The 25,185-nt window shown below is 44.9% G+C and overlaps 3 protein-coding genes across 4 annotated transcripts in view; 1 reads left to right on the top strand and 2 right to left on the bottom strand.

The window, feature by feature from the left end:
• ELAPOR1 (endosome-lysosome associated apoptosis and autophagy regulator 1) overlaps positions 1 to 5,794 on the bottom strand; it is a 71,938-nt gene extending 66,144 nt beyond the window's left edge. The window contains exon 1 of the mRNA XM_082450515.1: positions 5,553 to 5,794. Coding sequence (XP_082306641.1) covers positions 5,553 to 5,705 — 153 coding nt within the window. The 5' untranslated portion in view covers positions 5,706 to 5,794. The remainder of the gene's footprint in view (positions 1 to 5,552) is intronic.
• A 1,015-nt stretch (positions 5,795 to 6,809) lies between these two features.
• Positions 6,810 to 17,286, top strand: CFAP276 (cilia and flagella associated protein 276). Its single transcript, XM_082450837.1, has 5 exons — positions 6,810 to 6,967; positions 9,984 to 10,100; positions 10,631 to 10,746; positions 11,080 to 11,207; positions 11,625 to 17,286. Exons 1-5 carry the CDS (start codon positions 6,887 to 6,889, stop codon positions 11,693 to 11,695), a joined length of 513 nt encoding a protein of 170 aa, XP_082306963.1. The 5' UTR covers positions 6,810 to 6,886; the 3' UTR covers positions 11,696 to 17,286.
• TMEM167B (transmembrane protein 167B) lies at positions 15,211 to 20,506 on the bottom strand. Of its 2 annotated transcripts, XM_082450848.1 has the most exons (4): positions 20,346 to 20,498; positions 18,696 to 18,840; positions 18,284 to 18,415; positions 15,211 to 17,727 (listed from the first exon to the last, which is right to left on the bottom strand). In XM_082450848.1, exons 2-4 carry the CDS (start codon positions 18,769 to 18,771, stop codon positions 17,645 to 17,647), a joined length of 291 nt encoding a protein of 96 aa, XP_082306974.1. In that variant the 5' UTR covers positions 18,772 to 18,840; positions 20,346 to 20,498; the 3' UTR covers positions 15,211 to 17,644. The 2 variants fall into 2 exon arrangements, with proteins under 2 accessions (XP_082306974.1, XP_082306975.1); XM_082450849.1 differs by lacking the exon at positions 18,696 to 18,840 and having other exon boundaries at positions 20,346 to 20,506.
• Positions 20,507 to 25,185: the final 4,679 nt, after the last annotated feature.

The raw sequence follows: 25,185 nt of genomic DNA on the forward strand, positions 1-25,185 counted from the left end.
AGAGGAGGGGCAACATCTGTCTTATTTTCAGTAGCTTTACTGAAACCTGGCTGAGCACTAGACAATATGTGGGCAAGGTGGAAGCAAAGAAACCAGTTGGGAAGCTTTTGCAATCTTCTGAATGAGCGGTGATGGCGGCTTCGAGAAGGGTGTGTAGCAGTGGAGGTGTAAGAAGCAATCAAATTCTGGATACATTTTGAATGTAGAGCTAACAAGAGTTTCTGATGAGTTGGATATAGGGAGTAAGAGAGAGAGGTCAGGATTTGGGGCCTGAGCAAGTGGAAGGATGGGGTTGCCATTAGCTGAGATGAGGAAGATTCTGGGAAGCACATTGTTGATGGAGGTGGAGAAATCAGATGTTTTGGACATGGGAAATCTGAGCTTCCAATCAAATTTGTACATAGAGAGGTCATGTATGCAGCTATGTGTACAAGTCTGGAGTTCAGGGATGAGATCTTGGTTGGAGGTATGAATTTGGGAGTTGTTGATGTCCACGTGGTGGTTAAAGCCATGGCGCTGCATGAGATCACCAAAGGAATGAAAATAGAAGACGATGGATAGAAAGAGAGAGAAAGAGAGAGAAAGAGAGATGATAGGTAGATAGATAGATAGGTAGATAGATAGATAGATAGACAGACAGACAGACAGACAGACAGACAGATAGATAGATAGATAGATAATAGATGTTCCTGAGGAACTGCCAGATTTAGAACTCAGGGACATGAGGGGAAAAAATCAATCAAGGGGACAAAGAAGGGGACACCAGGGGCATAAAAAAATAAACCACCCATTAGAGAGTTTGTGCCCTGAAAACCAAGAGAAGAAAGTGTTCCTAGTTGGTGAGAGTGATCACTGCTCTACCAATTGCTGGTGGATGAAGTGTAACTGAGACTGAGAAATCACCATTGATTGAGAAAGAGCAGTTTTGGTAGAGTTGTGGGGATGAAAGTCGGCTTGGAGTGGATTCAAAAGAGAAGGGAGGGCTTCCCTGGTGGCGCAGTGGTTGAGAGTCTGCCTGCCAACGCAGGGGACACGGGTTCGAGCCCTAGTCTGGGAAGATCCCACATGCCGCGGAGCAACTGGGCCCGTGAGCCACAATTACTGAGCCTGCGCGTCTGGAGCCTGTGCTCCTCGACAGGAGAGGTCGCGATAGTGAGAGGCCCGCACACCGCGATGAAGAGTGGCCCCCGCTCGCCACAACTAGAGAAAGCCCTCGCACAGAAACGAAGACCCAACACAGCCATAAATAAATAAATTAATTAAAAAAAAATACAAATTAGAAATTAAAAAAAAAAAAGAGAAGGGAAAGGGTGGATGTAGAGACAGTGATCATAGACGTTACAGGAATTCAAAGGATTTTGCTACAAAGGGAAGCAGTAAAATAGGGTGGCAGCTGGAGGGGGAAGTGACACTCAAGAGAAGTTGTTGAGTTGGGGTTTTTTTTCCTATTTTTAAGATAGAAATAATAGCATGTTTGAAGATTGGTAAGAATGATTCAGTAGATGGGAAAAATGGATGACTCCAGAGAGAGGGAAGACATGCTGACCTATATTAAGAAGGTGAGAAGGGGGACTTCCCTGGTGGCCCAGTGGGTAAGACTCCACACTCCCAATGCAGGGGGCCCAGGTTCAATCCCTGGTCAGGGAACTAGATCCTGCATGTTGCAACTAAAAAAAAAAAAAAGATCCCGTGTGCCACAACGAAGATCCAGTGCAGCCAAATAAATAAATAAATAAATATTAAAAAAAAAAAGAAAAGAAGAAGAAGGTGAGAAGGGATGGGTCTAGTGTGGATGGTCAAAGCGAAAGGGTTGACATTAGGGATTAGTCAGGATAGGTAGTTCATCCGGTTCCTCATTAAAATGGTGTTATGCAAGGCCATCTAATGACTTAGAATGAGTTCCATTACGTTTTCTAAAAGCAGATCATAAAACAGTAAGAAGCATATTTACTGAGCACTTACTCTATGCTCTGCATTTTGCAAAGCACTTTAAGCATTATCTTGCCTAATTCTCCCAGTGATCCACCTGACTCCTTCAATCAGTTGCCAAATCCTCTAACTTCTACCTTCAGCATGTTTTTCATATCCACGCCTTTCTATTTATCCCACTGCCACCATCCCAGTGCAGTCCCTTTGTTAACCTCCTCCTTCACCTCTGTAAGATCTTTTGAACTGGTCTTCTTGCCCCCATCTCTCTGCTCTCACCTTTTGGCCTATCTCAACCTTATTTACTTTATATTCATGCTAATCCACTACCTCTGCTAAGAATCCTTCAGAGATTCTCCGCTTAGTTTCCCACTTTCCAATCTTGATTTCTGTGGCACCCCACACCTACTCCACATTTCAGCCACGTGGTCTACTTGCAATTCTCAGGATCTTTTCCTTGGGTTCCTCTCTCTATCTAGAAATCATGCTCCCTCCATCTCTGCCTGTTGAAATTCTGCTGATTATTCCAGAAGCAGGTCAAGTGTCAACTGTTCAAATATGTTTTCTTCTTTTCCTATCAACCTCTATATTGCCATTCCCGCATTGCTTACCACATGTTAACATTATGTCATCATTTGTACGTCATTATTTGTGGACTTATCTTTTCTGCCTACCAATATTTCTGAAGCCCCTATGACATGTCAAGGATATATACTAGGCATTTTACATGTGTTATCCAATTTAATTTAATCCTCACAATAGCCTTGTGAGATAGGTGTTACCATCCCCATTTTACAGATCAGGAATCTGAAGCTGTCCGAAGTTAATTAACTTGCTCGAAGTAGCATCCTTACTAAGTGGCAGAGTCATCATTCATTCACTAAATTTTATTCTAATCCATGTCTGCCAGATTCCTAAGCCCTCTGGGCTTTTCAACATAGATTGGGATGTCCCTTTGGGGGCAATTAGCACTGAAGCCTCAGGGCAATACCGATCTGGGAAAGGCAGTTTTCTCTTCTTCTCTCATTTGATTTAGATTCATTGTGCTATAGAAAATGCTCCTTTGGCTCTCAGTCAGCACTTAGCCTGGGCTAGCACAGGACTAAAGAAATGATTCATGAAGACAAACACCACACAGGATGTTTAGTTCCACTGGTGACCCTGATTATTGTAAAACTGTGAAAGGAACGCCAAGCCCCAGCACACTTAGCAATCTAGAACTCCCAGCTCTCTGACTCCTCAGTTTAGGCTTTACCCTAAACCTCTTTGTTCCCTGATTTGATCCAGATGCCTCAGATTTCAGAAACAAGGCAGGAACAGAATTTTTGTCATTAGGGTCAGCCTTGGCCGATAAGACTCCCTGCCATTAATACCCAGCAAAGACTCACAAGAAATTCATATGAAGAGTAAGAACAGGGAAGGGTTAGTCTACCCTGAATTGGTTTTTTCACCATTTAGGATTGGAAGCCCCTAAAACTTATTGGGTCAATTCATACTGCCAAACAAAGAATATTATAATAATGGGTTTATTCTCTTCCTTATTGTTTTGGAGTCGAGGGTGTTCAGCAGCCACTGTTTGCTCAAGAAGAGTGTAAACAGGACTTGCTGACGCCTGTGGCCAACATAGATGACTCTTAAGCCACTTTTACTCCGGCATGGGGTGTGGATCTAATGGTAAAGAAGCTGAATGGGAAAGAGAGTTAGGTAACTCTAATTTGTGTTTTATTTGTATTTTCTCTTTCAGTCCTCAAAGCAATCTTTTTTGAGGTAGGTGTTATTGAAATACCAATTCTACAGATCCAAAAACTGGGTGGTAAGTAACAGGCAGAGACTGGAACCCTGGTATGTTGAGTTCCACAGCTTTCCACTGCCCTCAGCTTATGCTCTGTGGCAAGGCCTTTTGCTTAGGCAAATGCCAATCATTTAAAAAGGACTAAAGGCAAAATTTCTACACAAGTTAGAGCTCTCAAGTATCAATACTCTTCCCTCCCTCCCAAGCAAGATGATACAAAGTGTTTAATTTCTTAAACATCTCATATTTTCCATAGTCCACAAAGATCTCAACAAGAAGTGGTAGTTGAACTGTAAGATTGTTACCTTCCACACAGGGGACTCCCATGTTGGATTCTTAGGCAAGTGAGTTTGCTTGATGGAACTCACTTGGTTGGTTAGACCACAGGCCACCAAGGCCAGTAAGCAACACTCACTGACAAAATCATCCTGCTCCCAGCCATCTTTAAAACAGGTCATAAAGTGGCTGGGTGAAAATGTGGATGGCCCAGGGCAGGACACTGCTGGGACTGATACAAGTTACAAAAATGTCCACTGACTGGGGTCACTTGTTCATATTCATGAATGAAGTGAAGTATCTTTATTCACACAAAAATTCTCTTCTCTCTTCCCACCCCCCTCACTTCTTCATGATCTGTTTTGTTATAGATGGTCTAATGGTTAGAATACCGTCATAATAATACATTTCCATTTGGGATGGGGTTATGGTTGCTAATCAGTAGTTAACAATGACAACTTACAACTAATATTTCAACCTCTCAAAACCTTAGCCAAGTATGACATTTCAGATTAATTGTACAGGGCTAGACTCTTAATATATTGCAAAGTCTTTCACATTTCACATAGATAACAACTTTTATTTGCCTTCCGCCATGAAGTTCTTGTAAATATGTTGTTGCTGCCTCTGCCATATGGTTTTTAAAAAGTTACTCAGAACACAACCAATTATTGTTATTTCAATACCATAGAAACTACTGAGTTTTGTTACTCCTTTTTTTGTATCCCTCCAAAAGAATGTTCAAAGGCATTTTTGATTGGAAGACATTCCCTACTTATTCTCTGAATTATGTTGGCAACATTTTAGAAACACCTTGAAAAAGACTTACGACATATGTCAGCAAAAGTCCAGAGAAGGAAAGTAGAGATTGGCTGAAAGTGAGATACTACAGAACTCAAAGTCTGGCCAAAGGTGAGTCATTCACTGCCAGGTACACTAAAGAAAGCACACCGGGGGAGGCAAACTATAAACAGGATCCACATTTAGCAGCCCACAAGGTAACTGGATGTTTAATACCAAGGGAAGAGAGGTGACGGGCTCCTTCAGTCCCCCTTGCAGACCTCCCATTTTCACACTTTCTTGAAGCCATGATAAAATCACAAGGATTCCCACTTCGATCCATTATTTTCCTTTGGCCTTCCAAACTCCTTTCTTACCCCACTTCTCCCTTTTCCCACTTTCTATTTTGCCCCTCTGTACATAATCTTTGGTTTTCCACCACTTTTACGGTAATTTCATCCCAGCTGGGAAACAACCCATGTCTTCTCCTTCCCTCATTCCCAAGTCCAGGGACTCAGGTCCCTCCTGAGGTCCTTGGAGCTGGGACCTTTCCCCTGAGCTCAGCAGCCCAAGCTGTGAGGCTGATCTATTTCGTGAGTCCTCCAGTGGGCTGGCTTCTCCATGACGCCAGTCTGCTCCTCTTCCTCCCCCACCCCCCCATCCCCAAAGAAACCTAAACTCCGTGGCCTCTGAAACTGTCTGTGTCTGGGTCCCAAGATCCCCGCCGGGATCCAAGATTTTTCTGACCTAAGTGGGGTCGGGTCAGGGAGGAGAGTACCTCTTTGCAGGCGTGAAGCTCCGGTCCCGCTCCCTGAGTCACCTGGAAGGTGGTCCCAACCCAGAGCAACAGCCACAGAAGCCGGAGTGTGCGCGGCTCAGTTCTTCCCCTGCCTCTGGCAGAGGGATGGAGGCTGTGCCCAGGCTCAGCCATAGTGTTGTTCTGAGCGAGCGGCAGCAGCGGCTCAGGTGCTGCGGCTGCAGCTACTGCTGGAAGAAGGCGGAAAAAAAGGGGAGGGAGATTCACAGGGGGGAGGATGAAAGGGGCTGGGCTCGCTTCAGTCACCTCCCTGCGGCTACGCCTAGGCCGCCCATCCTTCCTCCTCCCTCCTTCCTCTTCTCCTCCTCCTACCCACGTCGCCTTGGCAACCGCCTCCTCGTTCCCTCCGCGCGGGTGGGGCAGGGACCACTCGCTCCTCTGCCGCTCACCTGCCGGTCACCATGGCAGCCGGCGCCACTGGCGCGCGCGGCGTGGGAATGCGAGCGCCCAGGGTCTGCAACCGTCCCAACAGGCGCGCACAGGGCTCGTGTAAAGAACGCGGTGGAAACAACCTCCAAGCCATCGCCACCAAATTCATTATTTCGTAGCCATCGGCTACTTATGAGCACCTCTCATTTTGCAGACGTGGCGTTCTACATATACTTATTAAGCACCTCCTATGTGTGAAGCGATAGAAAAATGATTGAGATGCCGTCTCTTCTCCAGAGCTTATAGCCTGGAAGAGTGGCCCCGGTACGTGTCACCTACTGTAACAGCCTCTTCTGGAGATCTTACTTCCACCCCGCCAAATCCATCTGTGCCTTTACAACCGACGCTATGCGAAGCCCTGAGACTCGTATAGTTAAACCGAGTTTAAGCAAGGAGAGTTTGCCTTAGCCGGCAATTTTCCACGCACGACACCTGGACTCTTCTGTCTCTTGACATCCCCATTCTCTCATCGCTTTGAGAAATCCTTTGATTAGATGCCAGGAGGAAGGACATTTCTGGGCCACCTTTTAGGAATTCTTTCTTTAACTGAAGTCTTTTGCAGAAGACCTGTTCGGCGTTTTTCACCGAAGTCTCACGAGTGCAAATCCAGGGCTCCCCGGTACACTCAGCGGCGCTTTCCCTCTGCGTTCCCAGTAGCTTCTTCCCGAGGGGCCTCCCGCGTTGGACCGCCAGGTGGCGCCCTTCTCGGAGGGAATTCGCCTCAGTCATAGACGGCGGGGCAGTTGCCTGGCGACTGAAATTGGGCGTGCCAAACAATTGGGACTCCGGCTCCTCCGCTTGCAAGATTGTGTGCGGCTGCGCGGGCCTCTCATCACGCTTGACAGTGTCTCGCTCGGCATTTTACCATGCCTCTCACCCGAGACCCTTTCCAGAATCCTACGTTGGATAACGATGATTCCTACTTGGGAAAACTGCGGGCTTCCGAGGTACTGAGGTTTCTTGCGCAGATTCCCAGTAGGGTCGACCGCACTCTTCTTTCTGTCGGCGCGACAGGAAGAGATGGTAACTTAAAGGACTCTGGTGAGGACACTGAGTCAGGTACCGGAGAAGTCTGTTTTCTGCCTTCCTCCATGTCCCCATATTCAGGGCTGCCAACATTTCACAGGTGCTTTTGAGCAGAGGCAAGTGGCGTTCTAGTCCAGAGGAACAAGAGGCACTCACAGCCCTAAGCAATGATTGGTATAATGGGGCTTACCCAGGCCCAGGTTCCACTTTTCTCGTAGAAGTATTTGAGATGTTTGAAGTGGTGAAAAATAAGGTGAACTAAATGGTAATTGTGGCTTAATAACAAAATCAAAGCACTCCCTTTTGTTTACTCAACATTTATTATTTACTGTATGCCGGGCACTCTGCTAAAAACTGAGGATGTATAGACACATTAGATTAGCTCCTGTTCTCACGGAAATCTAGTAGAAAAGCCAGACTGACAACAGCAACAGCAAAAGTGCTTGCACAACAGCACATGTGTTGTGACAGTTATATGTGGTGTGTCATGGGACACAGGAGCTTAAAGGAAAGCCTCCCAGAGCAGGTGAGTTTTGATATCCAAATATGAGTCAGCTGGACCAGGGGAGGGAGGAGGTGGAATGTAAGTTAGAAGGAAGGAAACAGGAACCAGACATTCAAGGCAAAGGGAGCAGCAGGTGCACATACATGGAGAGGAGGATGAGGGTGGCCTCTTTGGGACCAAAGAGTCCAAAGTGGCTGAAGCGTTGGTGTGAAATGGAGGAGTGGAGAGGGTGGAAGCTGGAGAGGTGACCCTCCTGGGCTGGGTGTGCTGCGTACACCGTGCTAGTGAGCTAGGTTTTCATCCTGGGGAACCATCTCCCAGGAGTGGCATACTAGATGGGTGTTGTAGAAAGCACAAGTGGCAGTGGATTGGACAGGATGTTAGTGCGACAAGAGGCATCAGCTACGAGGCTGGTGCAGCGATCTCCAGGAGGAGTAACGGATGTACAGCAGTGATGCAGGGGATGGCGGTAAGATGCAAAGGGCAGGACTGATGGGACTTTGTGGCTGACTGGATATGGGCTCAAGAGAGTGGATGAGTCCAGGAGAGCTCCCAGGTTTCTGAGGGCTTACCTGATACCATTTACTGAATGAGGCATCCAGGCAAAGCAGGTTTGGGGAGAAAGATGTTGAGATCAGTTTTATAGCTGTTGCTTTCGTGGTGCCTGTGGGACATTTCCATAGAGATGAAGAGTAGGCAACATGGTTGAGAGCTGTGGGTTGAAGATGTCTGGAAGCCACAGTATTCATCTGGTGGTTGAAAGTATAGGAGAGAATGAGCTCATCCAGTGAATGTGAGAGTCAGAAAGGCAGAGACAAACCCCCTGGAGAATACCACTAAGGGACAGAGAGAGAAAGCAGGTCTGAGAAGGAAGCTGAGAAGTAATAGCCAGAGGCAGGAGGAGAACCAGGAGGAGCTGGACCCACATAGGATGGAGAGAACATTTCGTGGAATCAGAGTCGTGGTGCAGAAACCGCAGAGGTCAGTAAGATCAGGACCAGAAAGGATCCACCTGACCTAGCCACAAAGGTCAGTGGTCACCAGCAAGAGTAGTTTCAGTGGGTGCTTGAGGCAGAGGCCAGACTGCAGTGGGCGGAAGAGGGAATGGGAACGGGGAGGAAGTGGATGTGGCAAGTGTTGACTCTTTAAGAAGGCTGGCTCAGTAGGGAAGGTCATGGAGTGGTAGCTAGACAGTGACAAAGGAATGAGGAGAAGCTGGGTACAGGGGATGGCAGGATAGCGCAGGGCCCTAAAGCACCGGGAAGGGCTGGGTTCAGGGAAGGGTGATTCTTGAATAAAAGGGACTTCCGTTTCTCTGAGATGGAAGGAAAATGGATGTGAAGATGGCACTCACGCTTGACAGGCTTGACTTTCTCAGTGAAAGACCGTCTCGGCCTTCTGCTTATAGAGATGATGAGGCTTATGCAGCCTTCGAGGAATGGGAAGAGAGCTGCCTATGCTTGCATCATATGTATTTGTAGTTTTCCCATTTCCTTTTTCATCTTTCTTGGTGACAGTATAGTGCCTGGTTCACGCCATTCAATTAATGCCTAATTGAGCTGAGTCACACAGCACTGTGTTATATACAGGGGAGGAGGAGGGTTCCTACATCGGATAGGTTGAATGAGATTTCTACTAGGTTGTAGTTGTACTCACTGGAATTCAGTCATTGATTCAATCAATATTTCATTTTAGAACACCATGTGTTAGGTCGCTGTGCTAGGCACTGGGGATACAGTGGTGAACAGTATGGCATTTTACATGTAATGAAGAAATCAGCTGTGTGCTTTTCATATTCGTACTTGCGGGGTTTTAATTAGAGGACTGAACATCCAATGAACTTTTTGACATTCCTGCAGACACAATGACCCTTCCCTGCTTACTGAAATTTTCTCACCTGCCTAGACACGGCTCTCTCCTGATTCTCTTGTCTCTGACTGCTCCCACCGCCACCCCCATTATAATATTGTGCAGTCCTCATGAACCACCTCTTCCTTGTTGGTCAGACGCCTTTTTGCAGGCTTCAACCACCACTTCAGGGGGTGACCCCCAGATCGCTACTACTTGTTCTGAGCTCTCCTCCAACAACTGCACACTTCCAATTTCCTACCTGTTAATTGCATTAGGATATCTTATCTCTTCTCCAAGCTCAGGACTTCTAAACCTGAGCTCTTCTTGCCTCTCTGCTCCCCACCCTTCACTTCCTGTCCCACTTCACCCCTTTCCCTGTATTCCTGGCCCATTTCTGTCAGTTCTAAGATTAAAAACTTAGGAGGATCAGAAGCCTGGGAGTCTTGCCCCATTTCGTTCTTCTCTTTTAGATGTCTGCGATTCAATTAAAATGGGATGGGATAAGGGGATGGATGTCACTGAAGCTATCACATCAGCAAGGCCTCTGGTAACGAGGAGTGGGTGTGGTTTCTCTTTTGCAGAAACTGCCATATAAGAACCCAACTCACCTTGCTCAGCAACAGGAACCCTGGTGTCGACTCAGCTCAACTCCCACAATCACGTCCATGAGGCAGGATGTTTATTTTTTTGATCCTGAGGTACCTAGCATTGAAATGCTATTTCTCCTTATATCCACTTAGAACTAATTAATATCCCTTTTGAAAGGTAGTCTGTCCCTGACTACCTTAGCATCTTTATCTTGTCCCCAATCCAAGATCCTACCAAATCTAAAACCAAATACAAACCTATCAGCTTCCTCTGGGAAGTCAGAAGGCTTGGGTTTTGCTGCAGTTGATTATCTGGAGCAAATCATTCTCTCACCAGACTTCTCATTATAACCATGAACAAGGTAAGGCCCATTAAGCTCAAGTCAAGGACAATATAGTGGTTCTCATGTCTCCAGGAGAGCTCCCCACTCCTTAGACCTAACCATGAGACAATTCTATATGGACAAGAGTTAAGAAGTCATCATGTATAGTAATTTGGTATGTAGGGAGTTGGTGGATCTCAGGCCCAAAAGGGGTTCACTCTGCTTTGGGGGAAGAGTAGATTCCAACAGAACCCGACTAGAGCAGGTGCAAATGTGGCAAGTTAACCCTGGGGGTGGTGGGGTTGGCTTCCTCCGTAGATACCGAAGGATGATCTGGATTTCCGATTAGCAGCCTTGTACAACCACCACACAGGGACGTTCAAGAGCAAAAGTGAGACACTGATACACCAGGAGACCATTCAGGATACCCATGGGTAAGTGGTGGAGGCGGAGCCTCTCCCTAAGGACAATGCCAATCAAGTAAGGTAAAGTGTCACCTGGGAAATAAAAATCAATAGGTTCTTGTTTGTATAGATTTCTGTATTTTTTACTTCTGTAATACAAGTTCTGTTTTTTTATTTTCTAAAATGAACAGAGATCTTCCAAGATTGTGCTCATCTGTAGAACAAAATCTTTGGTTAATTCCAGAGGGTAAAAAGGGCCTTCGGCTGCTTTATTTTTAAGGTTGCATGCAACTCTTTCCCTCCTTACCTTTCTTCTCCTGATTGATTTCACTCTCCCATGTTCTTCCCCAGACCATCTTCTAGAATCAAGATCCAATTCCCTGGAGAATTTTTTTCCCCTCCCCAGCCACCCCCTGTCACTTCCCGAGCTAACATCAGACACTGGATCAACCCTAAGAAGGAGTCTATTCACAGCATCCAGGGATCCATAGGTAAGGGTCAGAAGACTGAGGGGTGGGAGGCAGATGGGTGGTGCAAGAGTTTTTCTAAATGGTCACAGGAATCAGGGAGTTGAGGTGATTGGCTATTAGGGAACATCGGGGATAACTGAGAGTCTGGCACATATCAGACTAAAACCAGGGGACATGCTGACTGTAGAGCTAGGAAATGAATTCAGTTTTTCAGAGCCACTACCTCAGCCTTAGGTCTAGGGGACAAAAATTTTCAGCAAAGGGCAGAAACCGAGGAGTGAAAGACCTATAGCTACCTCCCATCAGTCCTCTATATGCCAGTTTCCTCAGCTGTTAGAACCTTCTTCATTGTCCCCATAAATGTATGGGCGACAAGTTCCCAGAAAAGGCAAAGGATCTGAAATTCACAGCCCACTCCCTCTTCTCTTTTCTCCACAGTATCCCCTCACACTGCAGCCACCAATGGAGGGTATTCCCGAAAGAATGATGGTGGCTTCTTCTCCACCTAAGTGTTGACAGGCCCCTGGACTAATTAATCATATTGGAACATCCTGCCGCCCACCTCCATTAAATAGATTTGTGTAAGATGAAGCCTGGAGTATCTGTTACCCATGGACTACCAGTTGCCACATGACTACTCTTAAAATATGGAAGTTTCTCAACTTCTAGAAACTAGTCCTGTTGGGCATATTTGCAACTCGGAAAGTCATCTTGCTGAAAAGATACGGATTTAGGACAGAACAGCACTGTTTTTGGCAGGAGACAGGTATTCACGTTTTGTGAACTGGAGTCATTCAAACCATACCCATTCAACATTTCTTGCAAACTTTTTTTTTTTTTTAATTTATTTTATTTTTGGCTGCGTTGGGTCTTTGTTGCTGCGCGCCGGCTTTCTCTAGTTGCAGCGAGCGGGGACTACTCTTTGTTGCGGTCCGCAGGCTTCTCACTGCGGTGGCTTCTCTTGTTGCGGAGCACCGGCTCTAGGCCCGCGGGCTTCAGTAGTTGTGGCACGCGAGCTCTAGAGCACAGGCTCAGTAGTTGTGGCGCACAGTTGCTCCGCAGCATGTGGGATCTTCCCGGACCAGGGCTCGAACCTGTGTGCCCTGCATTGGCAGGCGGATTCTTAACCACTGCGCCACCAGGGAAGCCCCTCTTGCAAACTTTTATGTCAGGTACTGAGCTAAGTGTTGGGAAAACAAGAATGGACATAGTCCATTCTCTTGAGCTTACAAACACTAATTTTAGTAGCTCTTTGTGACATTAACACTTATGCTGAGGTCACGCTTAACAGATTTCAGACCTTCTGGATTTAGTCATCTGCTGAGCTCTACTTTTCCATGAGGGCTCCATCTCCCTGGCTCCTTGCCATTGTTCATTCTCTTAACCCTGCTGTCTCCTTGCCCGGGAGTCAATTCTCTTTTCTTTGCCTTGATTTGTGCTGTGATAGGTAGCCCCCTATTCCTGGAAACAGCGTTCAACAATCTGATCCTAGGGTCTGAAGGTACCTAAAAACTGATACAGTAATGTGGTTCCTAAAATTCAAGCCACTCACAGGAGCCTGCTGTTAAAATGAGCAATAAATGGCAGACCTTTTAGAATATTGTACACTAAAAGTTCCCATTTCTAAGATTGGACAGCATATGCATTGTTGAATAAATCAGATATGAAAGGGCTTCTTCCTGGTACTCAGGTGCAGGGTCAATACCACCAAACTATTACAGCCCCTCTTCCACCGAGATACTCCAATCTGTTCATAGCGTTTGCTGCCAAGTGGCAAAATTGTTTCAGTTCTCTTTATTTAGAATAGCTGAAAGTGACAGAGGGGGTGACTCTCTGGGATAATCACCTCATGTGGGTTGATACTGAACATCAAAAAATTTATTACTGCGATCCATGCATGGAGACTTTAAATAATATAGATTCCTAGACCCCCCCCCCCTCCCCCGATAATTCTAATTCAGTAAATCCGGTACGGGTTCCTGGAATCTGAATTCTTATAAGGTCTCCAAGTTCTCTTACGGATATATACACGTATACAGACATGCATATATACATATATCCCTTCGCGGCAGGCGCTGTATAGTGCCTTTAGACCGGGGGCACCAGTGCTGGTACCATACAAAAGAGTCATCATGACAAGTCGGGTCTAAAGAAAAAAACGGAGGCGGCTACAAAACAAAACTGCAGCGGGGAACAAGGCCTCCATATCCTTTCAGCTCCCGCTCCCGCGGGCGGGGCGACGGCTCATTCAACCTCCGTCCGCCAGCGCCCGGGGCCCGCAGCCGACCGTTGACACGTTAGCCTCAACGCCACGGGCGGCCGTGCCCTGGGCCCGGGCTCAGATCAGAATCGCCTCGATAATCAGTGGCCCAGGACAAGCCCAGCCTCGTCTATCTGATCAATTCATCACTTCTGAGCGCCGGGCCCCGTAGGACCAGCTCCGGGACCTCCGGGACCGCAGCGTTGCCACCGCCCAAGGGGCCTCGCTGCACAGCGCCCCGAAGAAGGGGCTTCGCAGGAGGGGAGCTTTTCATTTCGGGTTGGTCCGGCGGGGCTGGAGTCACAACCCGATCAAATAAGATCAAGGTGTAGGCCGGGGGAGAGGCACGGGGGCGGGCGCACGCACTCGCCTTGCACGCACCACGCGCGCACTCACACATTCACGCGTCCACTCACACACTCAGCCCGCAGGTGCCTTCCACACACCTCGCTACAGTTCTACCCAGCCTCACCCCACGCCGCTCTCCCTCCGGTGAAAGGGCGGAAGTGCGCAAGCTCCTTTAAAGCCCTCCGCCCCGCCTCCGCCCCGGAGGGTTCTGGGAGGAACAACCGAGCACAGGCCCTCGCCGAATGCGCACTTTCCCGCCCCCACGTGGCTCGGAGGGGAACCAAGGGCCCAGGTAAAGGCGGGACAAATTCCCACAATACTGAATCGTGATTGTCTTTGGATCTCTGTGCAGCTACACATTTATATCCATATCTGTAATTTTTCTTTGATCTTTGATCCAAGTTCTGGATATAAGATGATTTAATCTCAGGAGACCTCTAGGTGAATGATTTCTTTCCCAGGGAGAAGGCAAATTCTGGTCATTACCAACATCAGCTTCCCTAGGAGCTCCTTCTCCCATGGGAGAAGGCAAACATCATTTTACCAAAGGGAAAGGTGAGAATAGATTACTTAAGTCCAAGGACTAGGTAGTTAGAATATAGTAACTATATATACTACTAATATACTACCTAATATACTCTAGGTAGTAGTATAATAAGTAAAGGTAGGAAGACGTATCCCTGTCCCCACAGAGCCCTCTTGCTACCCAGAACTTGCTGTGGCAGTCATATTGCTGAATCTTCATTTACTTTCATATCTGCTAAAATAAATCTTTCAAGAATGAGTGTAAGAAAAAAAGAAAAAAAGGAACAATTATGTAAGTTAGAATTAGCTCCTTTCACATCACAAAGCACAATTTGAATGTCTCAGTTCCTTCTTTCTCCTTTTTCAAGAAATACATATGTGAGGAGGGAAGACAAATTAGAATTTTGTGAAGTTATCATTTGTACTTGTGCCAGTCCCACCATGTACTTGGAATAAACAAATTGGGGAAAAGTGTCCATTGCATGCACCAGAAGCACAAGGATTTTCTAGGTATGTGGCTGGGTAACTCGATAACCTCATTTCACTGAAGAAGTTTATGGCTTGTAATGGCAGTTGATACTTTTAATAGCAGTAGTAGGTAAAATTATTGGGGAATGTTATCTACATTGTTTAATACACCTCAAAATGTATTTATATATGCTTTTATATATATATATATAAAATTAGTTCCCTCAAAGGAGAAAGCTATACCCTCCTAGATTCTGAACTATATCATACATATATCATACATTCAGTGACCATCACAAGGGGTTAACAGGATTGATGATATTCACTAATGTAAACTAAAAAGGTATACTATGGGCAGAACCCAGGGGAGTATTGAACAAAGTTCAATAATTCAGCATGCATGTGACAAAATGGACAAAAACAGTAGGGAAAGAAACTTTATTTTCAAGGATTTGTGCAGACAATGGTGAATAAAAAGTCTTATTTCAACTATAAAAAGCTGACTTCATTCCACCCTGGCATACAGGGTTTATGGTGATGCCAGTTTGAATGTGAGGCAACACTGCTATCCCCCTTCTTCCACCCCTAAAAGACTCCCTTAGAGGAACAACTTCCTACAATTTTCAGTCAAAAATATATGACACATCAACCAAAGTAATGAATTAAACAAGTTTCTGCTTATCTAAAGTCAACAAATGAAATAAGCTGTGTATTTGCTTCTTGCTGTAAATTACCTTCACTCTGTGTACTTTTTGGTACATTCTGGTATGAAAACATCTCAAAATATAACAGTTCAAGAGTTTAGGTCAAGATGACCCACCCAGGAGGCTGTAAAAATTGATCTGAACTGTGAAATGGGACTAGTTTAAAATATGAAGAAGCTCTAAACACCAAGCTTAGAGATATTAGCCCTATTAGGAAACAAAAGTCATTAAAGCTACAAAATAACAAGTGCAAAACATGCTGAACCTGTATTTCCAGAGAGTGACATTCCCGTTGGCCAACAGGTTCCAAACTCACACCCACAAGGTGTAACTCTTCTTTCTGTTCCACTAGCTTTCCTTTCTCTTGTGTGAAAGATCCTCAGAAATGACAATGAAAAATATATGAATCATTGAAATTTACCCTGTGGACCAATTCCTGAAGAGATAACAGCCATAACTCTGAGATGATTAGACATGCAGTGTTTACTTGATGACTTTCTATACTTCTAGGAACCGTCAAAGCACTAAACTGCATGTTTCAGAACCTAAACTTCCTAGCAGCTTTTGTTCTTTTGGAATAAGACAAAAGACAATTTACTGCCACACTGGGGTCAACCACAGCCAACTTGTCCACAGTCAAGTTTTACTTTAGTGAACAATTCCACTGGTAGACCCATGTCTCTGCTTGCTCTTTACGATAATTTAATTTTAGACCAACTCTTTTTTTTTTTTAATAGAGAAGTTCTAGGCTTCATAAATGCAACAGTTGATCCTTTTGCAGATAAAAGGAGGAGGGAATGGAGAAGTCTTCCCTTCAAATGTAGAGTCATCGAAAATGATTTGCTCAGGAGTTCCCATACTCCATGGAAAAGCCCATCAATCCCAATTGCAAACCTCTGCTTTCCTTTACTTTAGAAAACACTCTCATTTTATTCATGGATTCTCTGAACTGTCCAAACATGCCTATGAATGCCATCAACTTCTCTCATTCAAATTTCCCATGTTCTTATAATTTCCAAGAGACAGCTAAAGAATACTACAATATGAAGAAAATTAAAAGTGGGCCAAGAAACACAAGTAATCGACTGAAAATTGCCATAATAACCCAGAGTTAAACAAAGAATAAGTTTGTATCTTGGTTAATATGACAGAACTTCCATCTAACATCACAATAAATTCTAGATGACTTTACTAGTATATGAATTAATATACTAGATTTATTTATTTCTTCTACCCCAACTGCAAATTATTTCTTCAATAGTTTCTCTTTCCCCTAGTGGTGGCATTTAAAACTGAGTAACAGTATTTACCACTCAGTAATTTAGAAAATATTTAAAAAGCTTTAGGAAAATAGCAACAGTTTCAATATACCATTTGAGGGGGTGAAGTTTCCTTTTGGGAATACTGGTGAATAGAACATTGTTTCTTGTCTAAGTTACTCCTTTCTGGTCTCATCACAGACAATTTCCAAATCTTACTTAGGCCCAGATTCTCTTGGCAAAACTCTCTGGCTACCAGCACACAGCACAGCTATTTCGTCTGTTCTCTTTTTGCAATGAGGATCATGCCTCTCTCTTATGTACCCAGACGGGTATATGAAAGATAAATTTCCAAAGCCAAAATATTCCTTGGCATTGTTTAACTCCTATTTCCCACCCAGCCTCCCCACCCCAGCCTCCCAGCCCCCTGCAATTTGCCAAATCCAAATCAAACACTAAAAAAAAAAGTCAAGTCTTGAAAATTATCTCTTCTTCCAAGAAGTTTGAATACAGCTTATATCCTCCCCTAATGAGCCTCAGTGTGAAAAGTTCCTGATGAGGGGCTGAAGAACAAAATAGGTGACAGATTTTTCAGCAGGAGGTATGTAATCATATCACTGAGGGGTGTAATTTATCTGGACATTATAGGCTCTCTGCTGAGGACTGATTTACACACAGGTCAAAGGAAGCTGGCTTTCTGTAGTCCCCTGAAGCATAAATAATGTTTGTAACCACGAGGAGTTTTCCCCACATAACGTAGGGGCAGATGCTGTGGTGTCATCCTGGGGACTTTGATGATTTTAGCTGAACTCTCCTACGCTGGGCCCAGGTTCCTGACAGGCTCTTCACCTTCGTCCCCTTGGTTGGCAGTTGATGAAATGGATGCTTTGGAATTCATTTTATAAACAGGACGTAGAAGGCCATTACAACGCAGGCGATTGCTACAGCAGCATGCAGCCTAGTTCCAATCACAGCAGCTAGCAGGAAAAAATAAAATGAGAAAAGAAATCAAACCCTGCCCTTCATATAAGTGCTCACTTTCAAGATTTGAAATCTCTAATCACAGATGAAGAGACCTATGAAGGGTCTCAAGAACCCACCCAGGAATGTATTTAAATACTACCCTTAAGCCCTAGGTTCTAGATGAATATACTGTTAGTTTATATTTTGCCTTATTTTGAAAAAAGATCTAGGTAAGTAGGATTCCAGATGAAGATGCCCAAAATAAAAAGTAAAAAAGCATCTGAGTTAATAAAATCAATACTTAAAAGAGACTCCAATATATTCTTTCCAGAAATTCAGAAAAAAACTTTTCACTGGGAAAATATTCCTTCCAACAACTCTAGTCCAGTCTGAAATTGTTTAATTTATACAGTTTTACTCCATGGAGAATACTAAAATTACCTTGGAGCTAAAATAAACAATTATGTAAAAGTTGAACCACATACAATCTCAGCCTATCCCACCCCCACCTTGCAGCACCTCACTCTCCAGAGATGGCAATCTCCTCTCCCTGAACAGATATGATCTTACCTTTGTAAAACACACCCCAAACTCCCTTCTTCTCTGAGAGCAGCCAGCTTTTGAGACGAGGTACTTTCTTGAAGTAGGCACAGGTGCAAACAAAGAGCAAACCAAACACCAGAATCCCATCCAAGGAGTACACTGTTACAGAAAGAGAAGAAAACCTTCGGTGCTAATCCAGCTTGGGACAGGTGATCCCCCTGGAGAACAGAGTGTGATATAATATCAAGATGATAACCTCAACTGCAGTGCCAGCCCTGACAAGAGGGAGCCAAGTCCTGGGACTAACAAGGTTACCTTTCTGTTTCCCCAAATCACCTGTAGACAACCCCCTTACAAAGATTTCACTGCCCCCTTCCCTCTCCTTTCAAGAAGTATAAATTCTGAGAAGAGTGCATCACTTTATGTGGAATCAGCCTACCAGGAATGGCCAGTGTTGGCATTAGGTTGAGAGAGGCATAAGAATCCTTCGAGCCTGAGCTGAGAGAATGAAACATGTTCTTCCTATAAATCACTCATGTGATAAAGGAGAGGTAGATATTTGGCCAAGTCTCTCAGATCTGCATCTGTTGGTGAAGAATATGTTAAGGCAAAAGGAAAGCTTAATGGAAATTGCAAGAGTTAGAATCCATATAACTACAATTTTCCTGTGCTTATCTTACACTTCACGCATGATACTCTACTTACAAACCAAATTTCTGCCTGAGTAAACAGATTCTTGAAAACAAACAAGCAAAAAAAGATCTGAGGCTTCGACAAGGTGGAACAATTGTGAGGAAAAAAGCTTTGAACAATTAGTTCTATTTCTTACATTTGTAAACCAAGCTATGTCTTGTAAGCACAAAGAATCACCTAAGTGGAAAAAAAAAATCAGACCTGTGGAAAGGGGAAAGGGTGACTAAAACTTATTTATTAATTACTATGTGTCCAACTGCTCTCTTATTTCTCAGTTCAGATGATTTCTTCCTCCGGGTGATGTCCGTTCTTGTACTGTGCCTACTAACCTCAGACCTCTGACTGCCCAGGAAGCTCCAAAAGGATATTTTACACAACTGGCATCTGCCAGTTCTGGGCCACTCCATCTCCCTCTCTCCCTCCAGTAAAACTATCTCACAACTAGATGTCACATAGGAAAGGGTCCAGTAAATTAATACATACACCAAGTTTTATGATGAACAATACGTGCTAGTCTTTTCTCCCATAAGTTTTTGCAAAGCCAAAAGTCACAAGAAGGTGAAATTTGAAACTTTAGTACCAGGCTTATGGAGAAGGTACTTTTGAGAAATGCTTTCCTATGCCCTTCAAATCATACTGCCTAAGAGGTCTTGACATCTTTTTTCCTGTAAGATCGACTCCAAAGACCACAAAGTCATCGTTTCCTGCCCTTCCCTGGAATTCAGAAATCATGTCTATAAAATGTTTGAAGAGGCCTGGAAAATTAGGTCAGATAAACAGGGTGGCAACTGCCACATCATCTTTAGAAGAGGCAGTGTCTAAATCCGACCGCTGCAACACTAGCCACGGTCTCCAGATGGGATCGCCCAGGCAGGACTTTAGAATCAAATACGAGAAAGCTTCCCGACATTTTAACAAAACAAGGAGAACTTTTTTTTTTAGGATCTACATTCACCCCCGCCCCCCAAAAAGTACGGGGCTCAAAATCCTGTGTGATTTATCGGTCATCCCAACGAGCCTACTTTCCAAAAGTCTGAGAACACAGAGGGCTGTGAGGAGGATCCTCTTTTTCCTGCTGCTAAAGCAACAGTTCAACCGGGACTGGCCTCGCGAAGTGGCTTGTAAGGGTCAGAACGAACTTCTAGGAAGGGAGAAGGGCACAGTGTGGGAACCAAGGACTACGGGTGTGGGCACAAGAGGCACTGGGGGTTCTAGATGGGCACGGAACGGGGGAACCCCCGGAGGAGTATAGGGGACAGGAGTTGGGGCACCGAGAGACCAAAGGGGAACTGGGCTGGGAGGGGGCGGGGAGAACGGCCACGTCAGTCCCGGCTCCGCCCGCCAGGTTTCCACTCGTACTGCACTCCCATCCTCGGCTCTGGGTATTAGTTCTCACCGTTCGTCATGGCGGCTGGGCCCGGGCCTGGAGTTGGGGTCCGGGGGGTCAGCGGTGATAGCGGCAAAGGCGGGGGAACCCAGCTCCCGCTTGACACTTCCCGATCCGGGCCGCGACGACGGGCAGGCGCCGTAGTACGCAGGTGCAAGGGCAGAGAGGCGAGCGCCGAACGCAATCAGGCGTGGCTAGCAGATTGCCGAGCTAGGGACCTGCGTGGGTGGAGATCTCGTGAGTAGGTGTGTGTAAGAAGAAAGCTAAGAAAAGTATCCGGGAGGCTTCCTACGTGGCCATGGTAACCAATCTCTTCTGGGTGCCCCTGCAGAGTTAGTGTTGGGGCGTAACCTGACCTGCTCGAGTTGTGTTTGAAAAGGTAAAGGCTTGCAGTGTTTTTTGTTTTCTTTTAAAAATAAATTTATTTTATTTATTTATGGCTGGTTGGGTCTTCGTTGCTGTGCACAGGCTTTCTCTAGTTGTGGTGAATGGGGGCTACTCTTCGCTGCAGTGCGTGGGCTTCTCATTGCGGTGGCTTCTCTTGCTGTGGAGCACAGGCTCTAGGCACACGGGCTTCAGTAGTTGTGGCACACAGGCTCAGTAGTTGTGGCGCACGGGCTTAGTTGCTCCGCGGCATGTGGGGTCTTCCCGGACCAGGGCTCGAACCCATGTCCGCTGCATTGGCAGGCGGATTCTTAACCACTGCGCCACCAGGGAAGTCCAAGGCTTGCAGTTTTGCACTTTGTTTTCCGCTATGGCGGCTGCTCTGTTTGTGTGTGTGCGTTTGGTGTGTCTGTAAGGAGCAGCCCACCTGCAACAGAGGCCTCCGTCTCAAGCTTACACGTAAGAGAACCCGGACAATAGGGGTCTAGAGGCCGTCCCTGCGGCCTCCGGAACTGCAGCGGATCTTTCTTACTCCTTATGGAAATCTGGATAGTGAGGCTGTGTCTGAACTTTCAAATGAAATTAGGAACATTGTAACAAAAACAAGTCGCGAATTTCATATGCTAAAGCTGCACGTTGTCGGGAAACGCTTAGGTAATTGCCTATTTGTATGAATTTTTCTTTAAACTATCAGGATAGTCTCGATTGTCTCCTGTATTTAGTTAAAGTGGGGTCACCTTGGCCACTTTAACCAGGAAACGGCGATATCGGGACAGCCCTTCTCACAACACTTTCACAACTTGACGGTACCTTCAGTTTAATGGTGGCGCAAGATGGAGGAGACAAAGCCGCAGATCCCATTTTGTACACTGAAATTCTTAATTGCACACAGCTTGACCTGCTTTATTAGAGTCCGGGGGAAAGTGCAACTGAATCGTCCGAGGCTGAAACTGTTAAGTTACTAGTCCGCAGTTGTTGTCAGGTCTTAAAGGGACCCTCTGCCCCTCTTGCTATAGTGCCATCTGCTGGCTGCGGCCTGCTTGGTTACGCAGAAGAAAAGCTACCAAAGCCTCCTAGGAGCTGGTATAGAAAGGCAAGCCAAAAAAAGTCTGATGCAGGACAGACTCCTTGTGAAAATGTGCTTAAATGCAGAAACAAACAAACAAAAAACAGGGAAGACATACAGGACAAAATAAGACAAAGCAAATAAATGTGTGCAAATACATACACGAATCCCTCTGCCCAAAAGAACTGCTAAGGACTACTCAAAAACAAAACAAGACAATAAAAAATCCCTAATTGTCTTGGCCTTTGAACTTTTCATCAATAGTTATCTAAAACAGTATCAGCACTAGTATCATCACTGGCAACTGTTAGTTCCCTGCACCAAAGCTGGATAAAAGCCCCAAGCTACTCTAACCAGGTCCTAAACAAATTAATGTTCCCTAATTTAGACTGAATCATGTAGCTCATCTTCATCTAAAAAAATTCTCCTTTCTTACATACTATGGAACTGTGCTATCCTCCCTGACCCGCACTTCGTTGTTCTCTTTACCCAGGTTCTTTTTCCACGTAAACATAGACGTTCCTAAGATACCCTCACCCTCTTTTTCTCATTATTAACCCTTACTTGGTGACCTATTATGTTCCATGGCTTCAACTACCACCTCTACGAAGAGTTTTGTTTTGGTTTTGTTTTTGGCGAAGTGGCCGAGCCCTCCGCAGTGAAAGGGCGGAGTCCTAACCACTGGACCGGCAGGGAATTCCCCGTGCACAGGTCTTAAGTTGATGTCCTACCCAAGCTCCAGTCCTACATTTCTAGCAGATGTTATTCTGACATCTGAAATGTTTAAAGCCATACTCACCCCCTTCTGATTTCCCTGTTTCTGTGGTTAATATTCCTTTTCCCCTAATCACTGAATTTAGAATTTGTAAATTATCTTCGAATCGATTAACTCCTTTTTTTCCAAAATGTTGTTCCAATTGCCCCCCTTTCGTTTCTACATCCATCACTTTAGTGATTTTACCATTTCAGTCTTCAAGCATCAATTAAATCCTCACAACAGTGAAAACATTTTTTTTACACTGAATTATGCCTCAATTTATTCATTTATTTATTTCTTCTATTTTTTGGCTGCATTGGGTATTCGTTGCTGCGTGGGGGCTTTTCTCTCTAGTTGCAGTTGGGGGGCGGGTGGCTACTCTTCGTTGCAGTACGCGGCCTTCTCATTGCGGTGGCTTCTCGTTGCAGAGCACGGGCTCTAGAGCGCAGGCTCAGTAGTTGTGGCTCACGGGCTTAGTTACTCTGCAGCATGTGGTATCTTCCCAGACCAGGGATCGAACTGGTGTCCCCTGCATTGGCAGGTGGATTCTTAACCACTGCGCCACCAGGGAAGTCCAGTGAAAACTTACTTTTGTATAACATTTTTACTTTTTAAAGTGAACACACCTTGTCATAATACCTTATTTAATCCTTACAACTGCCTTATCACCCCTATTTTAGAGATAATCTAAGGTTTAGGGTAAGGACTAACCAGTATCAGACTTGAACAATAATTCTGGTCTTTTGAACTCAGAACTAGAACATTTTGCTCCAGACCACAACTGCTGTTTCCTTTAACAGCAGCGACTGCCTGCTGAACATATGTCTAGCTCCTTACCCTGCTATTCAAGGCCTTCCAGCAGAATTTTTCACTGTTCCCATAGGCAGACTTCAAGCTTCAGCTGTGAAAACACTGTTCAGTGCTCTTCAAATGTACTCTTTGCTTTCACATTTTGCTCATGCCATCCTCTTTTGGAGATAACTTTGTCTCCTCATCTTTTCACTGGATGGAAACCACTCCAATTGTGTCATGCTCTGAAAGATAAGTCTTTCATTCCCTGTCACTCTCGGAGTTTAAGAATAAAGAAATCACAGTTGAAGAACTGGGAAGAGTGATTAGTTGTCAACTTATTATTTCAAAGGGCAGTGATAGTCCACAGTATCTTACTGTTTCTTCTTTTTCCATGTGTCTGTCTTTCTTCTTCCTACTCTTTCTTCCCATTCTTACATTTATTTTCTTCCTTCTTTCTCCTTCCACCATATTTTTTCATTTCCAGGTTTTAAAAAGTATTTTACCAGGAATTCCCTGGCGGTCCAGTGGTTAGGACTCTGCGCTTTCACCGCCAAGGGCGAGGGAAGCCAGGTGCCGTGGCCAAAAAAAAAAACTTTTTTTTTTACCTTTTTTATTGAGTAAAGTGAGTCTCACCAGATTTTTATTTCAAAATTAGTTATACCAAGAATTTCATATTTTAAAAAATTATATTCTGCTTTCTTTCTGTAAAATTGGGTCATAATGGTTGCTCCTTTCTAGGGTTGTTGAAGGATTAAATAAATTACTATTTACAACAATATCTGGCGTGAAGTAAGTGCTCCATAAATCTTAGCTATCACTGTTGTTGTTCATTTGTTTCAAAAATATTTACACACTTTGCTAAATTTTGCAGGCGTAGAGGCAAAAAACGAGTCCCTGTCCTCAGGGTACAAACTATATTGGGGAAGATAGATGAATAAACACATTTTAGTAGAGCACAGGCATTGTATGTGTAAAGATGTTATCTTTGATCTTCACAACTGTTTTGCAGAATAGTTTTTTGGTGAGAAATCTGAGGCTCAAAGAAGGCACATGGGTGAGATCACAGAGCTAGTCTGTCTGACTTCAAAGCTCCCTTCCCCTTGTTATCACACTGCCTCAAATTAGGATGCTGTCCATTGATATTGATCTTTGACGATTTTGTTCCAAGCATTAGTGTTTCTGTTGTCCTGAAAAGCCCCAAAGCCTCACACCAAAGCCTGGGTCACTGTCTCTCGCAGCCCAAATGCAAGGGATAAATAGAGCCCCACTGCATGGGGACTCAGTTCGGACAGTCCTTCCTCAGTTCATTTCAGCCTCCACTGGAGGACGGGCAGTTGTTGCCAAACGCCTGTCAGTCAAGAACAGTTGCCCGTTTGTTAGGGTTGTTGCAGTCCCTGTGGCAAACACTAATCAGTCATGGGGACCATGACTATGGGATTGTGGTTTAACCAAAGAGTAAGTTCAGTCCCAAAGGCACAGCTTGCAACAATAGCTTCATTGAATTACAACATATTTGAAAAGGGATGTCAAACAAGCATTAATTTATGCTACAAATATTTGTTCCGGGAGTCTGAGGAATGTGCTAGCCTTTGGGAGCTCAAAGGTGAATGAGAAACAGACCCTTTTCTTAGTAAGTTTTAAGATTTAGTGTACGAGACAAGCTGTGTGTATAAGTAATCAGAAAATACATTAGAAAGAAGTGTTGAAGGAAAATGACAAGTAAGTGCTGGTGGGAGTGTAAGAGAGAAAGTGCTTTCAGCTGGAGCACTCAGGGAAGGCTTGATGGAGGAGCAGACATGTTAGCTGGGCCTGAAAGGCATGTAGCATTTCAACAGAAAAGAAAGGTATCC

This window comes from Balaenoptera physalus, assembly GCF_965194825.1.
Source record: "Balaenoptera physalus genome assembly, chromosome: 1".
In the NCBI taxonomy this organism is placed as follows: Eukaryota; Metazoa; Chordata; class Mammalia; order Artiodactyla; family Balaenopteridae; genus Balaenoptera; species Balaenoptera physalus.